General features: G+C 38.9%; 1 protein-coding gene across 3 annotated transcripts in view; it reads right to left on the reverse strand.

Annotated features, from left to right (window-relative positions):
• The window catches only part of ptprfa (protein tyrosine phosphatase receptor type Fa), a 235933-nt gene that overhangs the window by 76109 nt on the left and 143836 nt on the right, over positions 1-15988 (reverse strand). For all 3 annotated transcript variants that reach the window (XM_026345312.1, XM_026345313.1, XM_026345311.1), the window contains exons 7-10: positions 10057-10326; positions 7327-7908; positions 2717-2853; positions 778-922 (exon numbers count right to left, since the gene is read on the reverse strand). In XM_026345312.1, coding sequence (XP_026201097.1) covers positions 778-922; positions 2717-2853; positions 7327-7908; positions 10057-10326 — 1134 coding nt within the window. The remainder of the gene's footprint in view (positions 1-777; positions 923-2716; positions 2854-7326; positions 7909-10056; positions 10327-15988) is intronic.

The following is a 15988-nucleotide window of genomic DNA, read 5'->3' on the forward strand; positions in this document are numbered from 1 at the left end:
CGTGTTTCAAATCTTGGCTGTAGCCTATCCTATCTTCAGTACGAGTCTTTAAGCAAGACCCTCTTACGCTCATCCTGCCTGCCTTTGCCTTGTGCCTTGTATGTCACTTTGCATAAAGTGTCTGCCAAATGACTAATTGGAAATGTTAATGTAAAGGCTAATGATTATAGTTTGTGATCCAGTATCATTTATAAGTCAGTCTAATGCAAATAAATTAAAGAGGTATGTGCCTGCTAGTGGAATTATAGCCCTGGACAGGATAGATACACAGCCAGTACGTATCTATACACAGATAATTATTGTAAGATAGATACTTCTCTAAAAACAGTATGCATACAATAGTAACAATATGACAGAGGAGATTATACTTTTTAGTACAGTACCCGAGGAGAAGAAATGTTACACTGAAACGCTGCTGTTGTTTATGCCTCTGCAGTGTAATACAGACAGTGCTATGCATGGTGGAATCTAAAACTTACATACAGCTGGGAAATATGTATAGGATGGAGGGGTTCACACACACACACACACACACACACACACACACACACACACACACACACACACACACACACACACACACACACACACACACACACATAAATACAACAGCAACACACTAAAATGAGGCATGATATGACTTCATCTTTACTCCATATTAGTTTAAACATGAAATGAGTTAGAAGTAAACCACTATAATGCATCTGTTTTTCTTTTCACAGAGAACAAATAACCTGAACATGTGTGAACGTAACATCTGAAGGCTATAGGACTTACTGGATTGGGCAGTCCTGCATTCAATAGGCTGTGTGAAGACTCCTAAACCCATCTCTGATCGTGCTGCCAGGGAGAACATGTAGAGTGTATCTGGCCTTAAACCTTCAACTGCGTAGGAGCCTCCTGACTCGAAAGTGACACGGTGCTGCAGAGAGGTGAAAACCTATTGAATATACTACAGAATATACCATAGCAATCTGGTTCTTTATTTCACACATCTAGAATTCAATACCAAACCTCAAATCTTCTTGTGTGCTTTCCAGAGAGAAAACTAATCATATCAGAAGGAATAGATAAAGGTGTAGTTTTGGCCCCATAACTCAGACTCAGTTTATTCTAGCATCGTGTTTGTGGAAAATAATTATATTGTATGTGGTGAACTCATTCTGAGGAATAGCAGGTACGATAAAATTAAAGTTCAATGATTCCTGTAGGGAGTCTGGCATTGGAACATCTGTGATTGACAGATGTTTCTTGTTAACCAGTAATGTTCTCCATAACTGATTTTCAAACATTAACTAGCTCCAACTAGCCAAAGGAAGAATTTGCAATCTTCTGAAAAAGAAAGAAACCACTAGTGTACCGAGCAACATGTACAGGACAGGTTTCCCAAGAAAAAAAAAAAAACAGCTGATGACCAAAGCATTATAAGAGCTGTGAAGAACACCCCCCATGTTCACATGTAAAGTGTTCATACGAATTAATTTTAACTCATGTTAAAGCTAAATACCTAGTTTTACTAAACAATGACATGAGTCATAACACACGTTTGTATTACTTAAGCACATGTTTGTAAAGATTGCTAATTTCAAAATGATCTTGTTTTCTGAGATCTGCTAGCTTCTCTCCTTCTCTCCTATGTTTAGTTTCTCCTAACTGTCTAAGTTGTGTCCCATAAACAGCGTGAGCTACATAGACAGAGACTAACTTGTATTTCAGAGCTATGTACCAAGACAGAGGAGGGCAGTCCTCCTAACTTATCTCTAGTACTACTATCCTGTTGATAATAATACAGCCTCACTTCAAGCTAGCCTAGTATCCCCCTTATTGTCAGCAGCAATGACTTTGTGAATTTCTTTACAAATAAAATCATAACTGTCCCTTCCTGCATCTGGCATGGTTTGTTTCACATATACAACAGCTCTGAATTAATTGATCAGACATCAGCTGTACTTAGACTGCTTATTTCCCGTAGATTAGATGCTGAGTTAATTTCAATTATTAATTTATCTAAATCATCGACAAGTTTCTTAGAGCCCATCCCGACTAGACAACTTAAAGGGTGTCCTACCTTTCATTATTACTCCCATATTAGATCAGATCAATCTATCTTTACAAACAGGATACGTACCACAGGCTTTTAAGGTTGCTGTAGTCAAACTTCTACTCAAAAAGCTTACTCTAGACTCAAGGGGTTTTAGCTGATGATAGACAAATATCCAAACGGCCCTTTATATCTAAAGTCCTTGAAAAAGTCATTTCAAAACAATTTTGAATAACCTGTATGAAGATTTCCATTCAGGATTTAGAGTACATCAGAGTACAGAAACAGCACTGGAAAACGATCTTCTATTAGCATCAGAAAATAGACATCTCTCTATATTCTTTTTGTTAGATCTTAGTGCAGCATTTGACACAATAGATCACAACATTTAATTACACAGACTGGAACATTTCATCGGGGTTAAAGGAACAATTCTAGGGTGGTTTGAACCTTATCTATCGAATGAATTCCAGTGTGTGCATGTCCAATTTTCTACTGCTGAATTCAGAGAGAGGTTTTTTTGTTTGGTCCTAAAAATGTCAGAGACATGAATTCTAATCATATTGTTACCTTATTGTTACCTTTTTCTAAGTAGTCTTTAAATACACCTAAAACATGACATTTCAGACCTAAAATCTGGTCCGTCAAGATATAACACTGGAAAGAAAATGTTACCTTGTCTGTGGGATTGTTGTCCTCCCAGTAGAGCAGCTCAAAACTTATGATGGGGTCCTGGACAGGCCAAAGCCACGACAGCATAATGCGTGAGTCCAGCTCGGCCTCTGCCTCAAAACCTGATGGCTGCGCTGGGACTAGAGGAGAAACAAAGAGGTGAAGAGATTTAAAGACCAGAAAAGAGACAGGTTCAAAGGTTATTTCCAGAGGTGAAACAGTACAAAACGGAGTCAGAAGTTGGGAAGCTTAGGCTTAAAGGAAAGGTATTGGGTGAAAATTCTGCAGTCAGTACTGATACACATTTTACCACCTTAAAGAGCTCTATTAGTTATTTAAGCAAACTACTAATCAAATAACATTACATAACATTACAAATTAACTTCACCCACTGTATTCTAAAGATGTTAGTCCACTATGTAAAAGAATCACTAAATAAGCATTTATCTTATCTTATCTTATCTTATCTTATCTTATCTTATCTTATCTTATCTTATCTTATCTTATCTTATCTTATCTTATCTTATCTTTGTATGCAGAATAGACACTTTGGTAATCTATTTTAATAAGATGGTTTTGGTTGCAGATGTCAGGGAAAGTTCAACTGCATACTGCTTGAGGCTTTCTTTTTCTTTTTCTAGCCTGATAATTTAATCTAATTTTAATGTAATCCTAACCATGCTATCATATTTTGTTACTGAGTAAGTGAAATAAGACTTAAATTGACAGTAATGAGTTTGGTTTTGGGTGTCCACAGCCCCACTGTTATATGTTTTCTAATATTGTATCTTGTTTTTGTTGTTTTATTTTATTAAAGCTACAATAAGCTCTGTCATTGTGTCTCTTGTGTCAACTCATTTTCCCAGACTGCGCTTACTTTAGCCAGTTTCCATTAAAGAAACATGGCAACCCTGGCATTACACACACAAAGACGGTGACAAGTTGGTGAATCTAATGCAACATTTAATAACTAAATAGCCCACTTTTCCTCAAGAGTTGGTAAAGTGACAAGACAAACACAGACCAGAGCTAGCAGCTAACAGACTACACTCAGTCTGACTGAAGGCAGAGTACAGAGACCTAGTGAACCCTCTGTTAGGTGGTGAATAGGGCTTGGCTCTGTCTGTGTGATTGTAGTGTCACTACCAGCAGTAGATGATCTGATCACCTCCAGTAGTGAAATAGTGTAACATTTTCTTCTATTTAATTTAGACTTAGTAACACACACTTAAGTCAAAGTGATTTATGGGACTCTGGAAAAATGCTGAACTCTAAACTATAAATAAATAAAGTGGGCCAGCTGAATTTAGGTGGCTTTATCTCTATTGTGGTGCTGGAGTGATGTCATGTTTCTTCCAGCCTGGCACAGTAAGCTGAGAACACTGAAAAAAACCTGCACTCTTTGAATGAAAAATACTACTATTGTTAATCCTGTGTGAGCAGCCTGCCACTTTGTCCTTGAGCATAAAGTGTACGAGACTTTCATATCACACACACACACACACACACACACACACACACACACATTCCCACGCATACTGTATATGCTCCTGTGTATCCTTGAGCAATATATTACTTGTGTTCATCTCAGCTAGTGAATATCTGACAGACTAATGTTTCACATTAAAGCTCATAATGCACATGATGTGACTGTAACACAGCATGAGTAAACACACACACACATCTCTCTCTCTCTCTCTCTCTCTCTCTCTCTCTCTCTCTCTATATATATATATATATATATATATATATATAGATAGATATAGATATGCACACAGCATTTTATCTCATATCATCAAATACTGCAAAACCAAAAAATGCAGTGTTTTTCGGCAAGTATGCTTTCATAGCTTTTTCAGTTTTGAGTCTACAGATGCTTAAATCTCTTACTTAGATAGATACAAAATGAAAAAAGGACATCTTGTACAGCATTATTCTGAGGGCATTACTGTGGGGTTGCTATGTCTAAACTTTTTAATGGACTTGAACTGATAAAGTACAAAGCATGCACCGACAACAGGCTGCAGTTTAAGCTGCTTTTTACAGTTTGATCCGAGTAGAATCCCTGCTTATAGAGAGAGACAGTACATACTGGTGCTACTACAGGGTTTCAGTGTCCTTAGACAAGACACTGAAGCCCTGGTAGCGATTACTGCCTGGCTGCTGTCCAACCAAAATTTCCCCAAGGGGATCAATAAAGTATGTCATTATTATTATTATTTCTGTTATTATTATTATTCAATAATTGCTTTATGAACAGTTCATGAAGCAAATGAATTTAATATTAGTTTTATTTTCAATTATTGCTTTAAACCACCATGTGGCTGGGCACACAGACATCTCTCCCTAATGTCATAAAACAAATCAGCAAAAACAACAACAACATAAAAACAAAGAAAAAAAAAACACTGAAACAATGTGAAGACAGAGCTCAAACTCATGTGCAGTGGTCGGTGCACTCTGAAGAAAAGTCTGTGTATAAAAGTCTATGTATATATACTTGTCAGCTGTGTCTTAAACTATGCTTCTATGCAACTAACTTGCAAATGTGACTACATTTTGTAATTGCATTTTGTAATGATAGTATGATTATGTTCCAGTATATATATATATATATATATATATATATATATATATATATATATATATATATATATATATATATATATATATATATATATATAATGTGTCTTGTAAATTATTGAAGCATTATATTTATTAACATAGAGCAAGTGAATGAGTGGATGGTGGGTGCATGATGTCCAGGACTGACAAACCTCAGACCCAAGTTTCATTACTAAGAGTCTGGTGTGAGGTTGGGCGTAGGCTGTTGCCTACTTTGGATTGCAAAGTAATGCACTTTGCACTTTGGATTAGGTTGGAGATAGATGGTTTTGCTTACAGTTTTATAAACTGTTTAATAAACATATCATGTGTAGCTATTTTTTCTGCATTTATCCAGACCATACTCCTTTTGTTCTCTCCCTTTAACCAAGTGCAATGAGTACCTAAACACAACCATAACATTTGTGTGGTGTTAAAGTGTAGTCAAAAACCTGGATCAAATATTTTGGCAGAAACTAAAAATGGATGTTGGCAGAGATCTTGCCCATTGACAGCTGGTATAGACTCCAGCATTCCCGTGACCCTTTATTGGACAAGCGGTTAGGAAAATAGATGGGTGGGTGGAGGGTGACAGATTGGATGTTTTATCCTAAATGTATTTCTTATCTGAGTACATGTCATTAACATGTCAAATATTAATGTATTTGTGATTTGCCATTTATATAAATTGTCATCATACTCTCATTATGTTAATAGAAAGCATCTGTTTGCAATTACACTTCCTACCATTCCAGTGAAATTATAGAATACAGGATAGAAACATCATTTTTAGCCGATGTGGTTTATCCCAGTCCCCTTCAAAAGCATTGGAATGGCAAGGACAATTTCTTGTTGCTGTTTTTTGTTTAGACCTAGATCCATTAACACAACAATAGCACGTAACAGGTTTTGTGTCAGGTGATCTCAATTTTATATGAGCAACAGTATTAAAGTATTTGTTTTAAATCAAAATAAATAAAATGAAATACAACTTAATGTTTTGTTGTGACAACTGGCTTTCTGTTGCTGATGATTGCAACTTGTGGTATGGCCTCTATAGTTCTGTCTATGTTCTTTTTTCTTCTTCAAATCTCCTTTTTCAAATGGTGAGTTCCGATACCTTAACCCCTGCTCTGTGGCAGTTGTTAGTGATTGTTACCACTCTGGCAGTAGCAGTCAAAACAGTTGTTTTGGGGTTTATTTTTGACAGCTCTCACAATGCTTTTGTTATCAGCTGTTGCTGTACCCCTTCTCTCTCGCTCAATACATCAGTGTTTTCATTTTTTTCCAGGACATTTTAAATTGCTGGAATGGCTGTGATCAGTGCTTGTGCAATGCCTTAGATTGATTTCTTTCCAATGCAAAATTGCTTGCCTTTCTCCATGCGTTTGTTTTGTGTTCATTTTGCTAGCTTGGGTGTTTCAATTTAGCGGTTATGTATTATGTGTTAAGGTAGTGGATGTAGGTAAGACAGGTGACCGAGGCAAACATCTTGACATACATCAAGAGTGAGTCATAGACAAGGATAGAGAAGTTTCCAAAATAAAACATTGTTCAGAATCAGATAATAAATAAAAAGGAAATAATGTAAGTTATGTATTCTTTCTGTGCGGCCTGGTAACAATTGACCCATGGACCCGAGGCCGGAAATGTCTTCCACTGTGGACCAATCCACAGCCAAGACCAAAAGACTATGCTATAGAGAAAAGAGCCCGATGTGACGGTTTAAAACATTTAGCATTTCTGTATGACAAAGCAAATGCTTTAGGATCTACATTCTTTTATAGTCTGGGCTGGTCTCTGTTGATATGTTGTTTATTTTGTTATCAGTGTGTTTTGAAAGGAAAATAATCCAATCCAATCAATAAGGAGTCAAATAAAGTTGGTGCTACTTTCACTTTTCTGTGGCTTGGTTTGGAAAGCCAGCTAAAAACATGCAGCTAGCAAAACACATTCAAAGTTTTCTTGTTGTCTTATGCTTTGCAGTGATATAGTAAACATGTTCTCACCTCCCTGCTGGGTCTTAATCTGTAGAACATCAGAAGGAGGTCCATCTCCCACAGAGGTGAAGCCTAACACTCTCACGCTGTAGGTAATATCTGTGGTGAGGCCGGATATAGTGGTAAGCTGGCTGTCATCTGTGTTGTGTTTCTGCCAGGCACTGAGTGGGGCATCGTGATCGGTGCTATAGTACACCCGGTATCCCCGTATTTGGCCATTGGGCTCCTCTGGTGGTTCCCACTGGACCAGCATAGTGCTGGAGCTCAGCATTCGGGCCTGGACATGAAGAGGAGGTGATGAGGGTGCTTGTTCACTTGTACGGGTTTCCACAATACCGCTGGATGGCCCGCGGCCAACGTTGTTGACAGCCATGACTCGAAACTCATATTCGGAAAAGGGGCTAAGGCCACCAATGCTGTATCGGGTGGTGGCTACTCCATCTACTTCCTGGAAGCCGTTGTCAGACAGTTTGGCACGGTATTGAATCACATAGTAGGACACCGGTTCTGGGTTGCCAGAGTCCCAGGTCAGAGTGACACTGGTTGCTGTGGTTTCCGTCACAATGAGGGAGGTGGGTGGCTTCGGCAGTGCTGTTAGAAAGCAAAGACAGACAACAATTCAGACAAAGTCTCTGTACAGTCTCCTATCTTTTCCATCTCTTTGACATGAGAATGTGACAGGCTGAACACCCACTGTAGCTCTCAGTACACAGAGCTGTTGAACTGTTAATTATCATTCAGGAGCATGCCACTACCCTATTCCAGCACAAGGATAGCAGGCTGAACAGTGTATGTTGCCAAGAAAGTGCTCTTCTAAAATCTTCTGTCGACCCACCCAGAGCTGGAGATCACTATCTATTAAAAACAGTCACATGTCATTCTTCTGTGTTTAAAACAGGACTATTAATCTTTTTTTATAGAGCTCACTGGGAGTACTGGAGCAAAACAAATCTACCTAATTTATGTGCACAGATGAATTCATTGTAGATTTATAAGGATTTTTATTTGGGCCCTCGAGTTGATGGGCATCACTTAACAGGACATCATGCTAAACAATTATTGACATATGTTTGAAGGATGTCAGATAACACAGTGTTTATCAAACGCGCAAAATCCAAAAATATCTGTGTCCAAAATCACAAGATCTAGTCATTCTAATCAGTTGTCTGAATTAGATTATTTCACGTCTGATGACCAGAATTTCTTAATTTGGCTGCTATGGCAGCATCTACTGGATCTGCACTGTGGCAACCGCAGTGAAAAAGAAAGGCAACCAATGAAGAATCCAATGTATTTGAACAATTGAATTAAGACGAATGATTGAATGAATGTACCTTCACCTCAACAATCAAACCCAGCTAGTGCCCTGCTGCGAAAACTCTGGATGCTTTTCCCTGTAGAAAACTGCCTTAAAATGAACTAAAAGACATTAAAAGATTCATCTGTTTTTACTCCACATAATATGACAAAGAAAGTCTGGTTATACTGTATCAAATTGAATGTTGTGATTTTCTCTAGGAAGTTGAAAAAACTTGAATCATCATGAACAAAGTTGTGATGTTCTGGGTTTTGTGCTGCTGGAGAACAGATGGATGTGAAGTAAGAAGCAGAGCAGTGGGGTGTGTAGAAATGCTCACAGGCTGCCATTTGGGACAAACAGCTGCATCCACAGGCTTTTAGCTCCAACCCTGTGCTGCTATAGTCTTGACATCTGCTTTATTTCTATGCACTATATCCTGTACTTCTTCTACAAATGTGCAAACCTGAGCAGGCTGTGGCTGAACGGAGCTGGAGATTCTCTCTGTTCAACCTGCTACCAGGAAGTTAGAATTTCTGAGACGTAGCTGTCTCTGAAGAATCTTTGACCTGTTTCTTATCTCAAGTTTTTAAAGGGATAACATCATTTTACAAATATGATGATGTGTTGTCATTATCACTATTATATATAGTATATCACATACACTTTTTCTTAATGGGAGGATTAGCGTAGACAACAGGGATGCTACTTACAAAAATATCAAATATCTATGTGTCAAATAGGGAAACTAGAAATAGTGTGCTGTCTCTAACAAGAGTTATTTGGTGTGCAGTGTCGGGGCCAGAGAGTCTGAATGAGAGCTCATATCAGCAGCAGCCGCATCGAGCCACGATGAGTCGAGGGCATGGGTTTGAAGTTCTGAAAGAACTCACCAGTGTGCACAGCTGCAAAAACCCCACATGTCAAACGTCATTCGGTCTGTCACCATCACCCACGCTTAAACCTAAACTTTGTCACACACTACTCCAGTTGGTTAGTGACACTGTTACGGTGGATTCTGTTGTGACTGCTGACAGTTAGACAAGCAAGCGAAAAACTAAGTAGGCAGGATAAGGCGAGAGCTATTTTGAGATTTGGTGTGTGTAGATTTTCCTGGATTTCCTGGAGGCAATATGTGCAGTATGTAAATCTTTCTTAAAGTTAAAACCTGAAATCAATCCAGTCCGCCCCACCAAGCCCAACCTTATGTGCTCCACTATTCTCCAACACACTCTGTCATGCTCTGCTCAGCCCTTTATATTTAGTCTATTAATCTTATGAATTTACAACAAACAAGAAGCTACAAAATCAATCTTGTCTCAATACTTCTACTGATACTACTACTAATAACAGTATTAATAATAGCAAATGTTCGCTATCTCATATTTATTTATTTATTTCCTGTCAGGCACCCCCACTCCCATAGATTCCGAGTTTCTAACCTTTCACAGTGATCTGGGCCGTAGTCTCGATCATACCCAGGGAGGACATGGCCACACAGGTGTAGTTGGCAGACTGGCGGATGTTGGTGAGCTCCAGGACGTTGCGGCCAATGGGCATCTCCTCCTCTCGGGTGAGCTCCACTTCGCCACTCATCCACTTGACATAAGGCATTGGGGCCCCGACTGCCACACACGTCAGATTGACGCTGCCGCCTGGCATCACCTCATGATTGGTGGGGGGGATGGAGAAACGGGGAGGCACACGACGAACTGCAGGGGTAAAGAGAGGGAATGTGAGCGGGAACAGTGGAGGAGGTGGAGGGGGAGTGGATCACTGGACCACTGGGCTGACTCCATGTTTGACTGGTCTGGCTTGTACTGTGCGGCAGAGCGTTTCAAGTGCTCAGGATGGATGAGCCTGGTGGCGATTTACTGTCCTATCATGCTGTAACACCTGTTTTAGACTCTTTGATAAAAACTTTTTCATAGTTGGTCAAACAAGTTCGGTTTCAGAGAAATTCTGCAGTTTGTAGCATATTAGGAAAAGTTTTGCTGTCACTATATTTCAGTGTTTGTGATTCTGTGTTTTAGTCTAAATGTACTTTCATTTAGTTTAAGGTTGCTTTTATGCAGTTAAACTTTATAATTGAAGAGCCATCTTGATGCATCTCCATGTAAAGGTAACAAAACTCTGACTGCAGGAGACATGATGTTCACTACCATGGTTAACCTAGTGTCAGTAAGTGTTACTAAGAGTTGGAAAAACATAACATCAAAATTATAAAAGATTGTATCATTAGTATTTATTATATTTAATTATAATTATTGTAAGGTTGATAACAGTGTTTACAGTAGTTCACTTTGCAGCGAAAAAACTAAACAGATGTTTTGAACTTGAATTACATCCACAAAAGATGAGACACTGATCCTGCTCTCATCGTTTCCTTGCCCTATTACTGGAATGTGCACTCTGACGTATCTGTTCATTTCTGAGGGAGCGCCCGTCAGCTTCAGCAGCTACATGTGTAAGCCCTGCTACATTGTTACCGCTTCATGAACAACTAAAAAACACCTTAGGCTGAGCTTATTTTCTGGATTTCTGGATCTCAAATTCTCTCTTTTTAAATCCTGACAACATCGATTGCTGTCCCTCTCTTTATTTTAACATCTGTAGTACCATGAACAAACACGTGTTTGGATGATGCTTGTACAACCTAGATTGCAGCATATTGAACCCTTCGTGTCAGTTGAACTATTTCACCTTGGTCTCATCTTGCAGAAACTCTTAACTACAGTGAGACTGAAGGATTAGTTGGGCTTGTCCCCTCAGAGCCTTACAATATCAGTATATTACATGATATTATGCAGTTGTTTTCTCTGCTACTGTAGATGTCACAGTTACATTACGTAGTGCCATCGTCACACAGACTGTGCCTAAGACATACAGCTGTAGTTATCTAGAGATCTGGGGTTTCCTGCTGGGCTGCAGAGATTAAAATGCACCTGGCGTCGACTGTGCTGCTGGTTGGGAGCACTTTCATCAAATCCTGGTGCTGAGGCACTGAGCATGCTGCAGAGAATACTGAAGGATTCTCCCATATGGTTAGCTCTCTTTCTTTGAAATGTCCCCTAAGTGCTTGGATCTACTGCCTCATTACATTACATTTGAGTGTGACAGTACAGTGTGAGCATTAAATATGCAGACTTTTCTGCATAAATAAATTCTTCACTCTCTTGACTAAGCCAAGCACAGTTGTGAAAATCTGACTCACAGAGTGTCATTGAAGCTGTGGCCTGGGGTATGTATTAGAATGAGGGGCTTACACTTTGGATCAGAGGGTTTTCAAATAGTTTTATCTTGGTTTACCTGAAGAAGACTGGCTTTAACATTTAACACCAGTAAAACAAAAGAGCTGGTGATGGACTCCCGTCACCCCTCTCTATACAGGGGGAGGAGGTGGAGGTCGTGTCCGAGTACAAATACCTGGGAGTGTACTTGGACAACAAAGTGGACTGGACTTAGAACTCAGCAGCACTGTAAAAAAAGGCTCAGAGCCGGATGTACTTCCTGAGGAGACTCAGGTCCTTCAACATCTGCAGCACCATGCTGCAGATGTTCTATGAGTCTGTGGTGGCCACTGTCATCTTCTCTGCTGTGGTCGGCTCGGGCAGCAACATGAAGGTGGCAGACACTAACAGACTGAACAGACTGGAGGTCTGGCCCTGTTCTGGGGGTGGAGCTGGACCCTCAGCTATGTTGTAGCTGAGAGGAGGATGCTGTCTAACCCCCTCTCAATCCTACACAGTGTGCTGCTGGATAGAGAAACATGTTCAGACACTGATCAATATCAAGTGCTCCACAGAACACAACAGGAGGTCCTTTCTACATGTGGCTATCAATCTTTACAATTCCTCCCCCCTTGGTATAGTGGGGAAATGTCACATATTTGTTGTGATTCCACCCTGGACTATAATTGTTGATCTATTTTCATCCATCTTACATATTCGGTATATATACTGAGTTCTCTGTATTGATTGGTTGTTATTTTGTATTTGTGATGGTGTAGATACTTTCTGGTTGTGGTTCCCTTTCTCTCAGTCTGAGTTTAGAGCAACTGTAACAAGGCAAAACAATTTCCCTCTGGGATTAATAAAGCTTTTTGAATTTTGAAGCTTCCCTCATTTGTAGTGGTAGCAGTAGTGTGTTTGACTGAACAATGACTGACAACATCTGCAGAGTTTTGGAGAACATGTACAGTCTAAATGCTGAAGTTATTGAAGAGAATACATCCTTTTGGCTGCTGCTCATGTGAGAACAGCATTGTCTGCTGGCACGAGAGGCAGCAGGCTCTGAAATACAGATGGCTGGAATTAAGAAAGATTCCCATTGAGACTAGATTACTGGAGTAGTTCTTCCCCCCTGGAAGAAAAATGTTTTTTCAGGGTCATTATTATTATTGTTATTATTGTTGTTGTGGTTACTGTTGTTATTCTCTTTCCTTTGTCTAGTGTGAGTAACCTGTCTGATTGTATGGCTGCTCATAATTATTGCTACATATGACATATTTACTGATGTTGATCTGTTTCCAAAACAAACTAGCTAATGCTTCATACAATAAACTTAAGCAATCTCAGTTATCTCTATTGTGTGTAATGAGTGTTAAATTGTGTTATTGTATGTGGGTATTAAATAAAAAATCATTTCATTTTCCATATTTTGGACAATCTGAATATCCTGTAACTTTCTACTTATGATGTTATTGTTTTTGGACTTATATCCCTCAGAAACATGCTATCATAATTAGGTAGTTACTATATGACTTTGCCCTTTATTGCTCCTGGGAGTTATTTTTGACCAGGATATGTTCTTTACCTTACATGTAAATTTCATGTCTGGAACAACTTTCTTTCACCTGCAGAATTTCACCTCAAACCGATGCTTAAAAACTGAATGCATTTGTTCATTCTGTAAGTCCTTACACTTAAATTCCCAATGTTTTACAATGTCCCATAAAATCCAGAATAAAAAAAAATACTTCTCCTCACATATAAAGATGTATATCTTAAAGAGCTCATAGTTCCATATTTTCCCAGCAGAACACTTTGCTCTCAGAGCACAGGTCTACTTGTGGTTTCTAGAGTTTCCAAATGTAGAATGGGGAATTTGGGAGTCTCTACTTTTAAGACTAGACTTAAAACTTTTCCTTTTTGATATTGTTTATAGTTAGAACCTTTTACCTCACTTGTGAGTCCATTTGGATAAAAGCGTCTGCCAAAATGACCACCTGAACCATTTCTTAGATATGCCCTCTCCCCTCCCCTCCCCTCCTCTCCTCTCCTCTCCTCTCCTCTCCTCTCCTCTCCTCTCCTCTCACATAGTTTCTCTCTGTACTTTTCTGCAGGTATCCCTGGCCTCGGCCTTTATATCGTTTAGTTTGTGGCTCAACCAACCTGCTCAGTGTTTGTCTGCTGCTAGTTGTTGTTCTTTTCTCTTTCCACTTTTCACTCACTCCAACCGGTCAAGGCAGATGGCTTCCCACCCTGAGTATCAGTCTGATATGTTTTTTTTTTTTTCTTATAATGGGAGTTTTGACCAGAAAAAAATATGCATAATGTTTAACTTCATTAACACATTTAATTAAATTCTATTAATGCGTATCTAATGTATGAAATATTAAAATGGTACATTTTCAGCAGGTGCACAGCAAAAGCCAGGCCACATTTTATTTCCCTGTTGATCTTCCAACACAATACAAACTTGTCTCTAATGTGACCCTGTGGGAAGTGTTTTCTTATAATTATAAAACATTTTCAAGCAAGATTGTCTGTATAAGGTAAAAGATTCCAATAGAAATAGGAATGCTAACAGAGTAAAGAGACAAAGTTGTGTGTGAATGTGCTGGCAAATTGAAACACTGCATCAGGGAGTTTAATGATATACATCATAACATTGAAATTACCTGTTTATATCCTTAACACAGCAAAGTGAGGGAAAGTAGACCACTAAAACAGGGTGCATTTGCCTCAGCAGGCCAGAAGTAAAGTACTGTTTGTATTATGACCCCACAGTCCTGCCTCTGAATGTTAAATTAGTCAACCTTTTGGAAACATCTCAGGGTTACACAATATGAATGAAATATAAAGTATCTGGTTTGTGGCGTTTCCACAATATGCAGGACTACAGAAAGAATGTGAGGGGAGTTTGACAGTAAACAGTTATGGGAGGTTACTAAAGAAACTCTATATTTTGGACCAGTATTATGCACAAAGTCCATAAAAGGCCATGGAAACTTTAAATATGAATTTAGATTCATTTGAAAGGGTTTGAATTCTCTGTGATGTTACAGCCACATGAGTCAAGAAGTACACAGCTAATTAACTGCTGGGGATCAAAGTGGCTGGTAAATGGTGTAGTAGACGATCCTGCCTATGAAGTGATAGTTAATCCAGTTTAATGTTTCTGTTTCTGTTACTTCCCTTTCAAACTATCAGTCCTCTCTGGCCAGAACGTGCCAAAACAAGGAGTGTTCTTTGCCCCTTAGATACAGATTGACTGCTGTGTTGTGCCCTGGGAAGCTGACTCTCCTATGTAGTGCTGTGTGTGTGTGAATTTGAAAAACATTTAAAAACTCTTTATCACAATGACGTGATGATTCTCAAAGGACTTGGTAAAAATGACGTTTCATACACACTAGTCATACAAGAAGACATACAATTCTTTGGGGATCCTGTGACATTGAGACTAGCTGATTAGGACTGGAAGTGCAGTGAAAAGTTTCAAAAGGTGGAAACAGTACTGTAATAAATCCCAAATAGATTTTAAAAATATTTTCTAATTCAAAACCTTAAGGGACCTTTTTATTGAGGTGTCATGAATCTACATAAAATTGACAAAGTGAACTTTTGATTCAAGTCAAGTAACACTGAGATGTTTGCTTATTGATAATAACTAACCCAGTTCTATGTTCTGTTACTGGGGGACAACTGGCCAGCACTGTGGGGTTTACCATGTTCTTATATTAATACAAACCAGTAAGTTACCCATGAACACAGAGGACAGTCATGAGGTAATAGCAATAGTTTATAAAGTCATAAGTTAAGAGTTAAGAGTGATGTTATGTCATTATTACTACTGTTGATCGGAACAATGGCCTAATGGATAGGTGACACCAAAGCGACACCAGAGTGTCAATTAGTGGCCATGATAGCATTTAGGAGTAACAGATGCACATTAGTAGCAGGTGATAGTTAGAATGCAGACAAACTCATTTCTTTATTGGCATGCCAGAGAAAAAAGAGAAGGATGGAATGGAGGAAGAGATGAGTGAAAAGGATTTGGGAAGTCAAGCTTTATAAAGAAAAAGCTGGAGTTGTAGGAGGGGCTATGATGGGAGGGAAAGCAAATGTCTCTGTGCATGCAGTAGTAGAGTGG

Source organism: Anabas testudineus, chromosome 4 (genome assembly GCF_900324465.2).
Source record: "Anabas testudineus chromosome 4, fAnaTes1.2, whole genome shotgun sequence".
In the NCBI taxonomy this organism is placed as follows: Eukaryota; Metazoa; Chordata; class Actinopteri; order Anabantiformes; family Anabantidae; genus Anabas; species Anabas testudineus.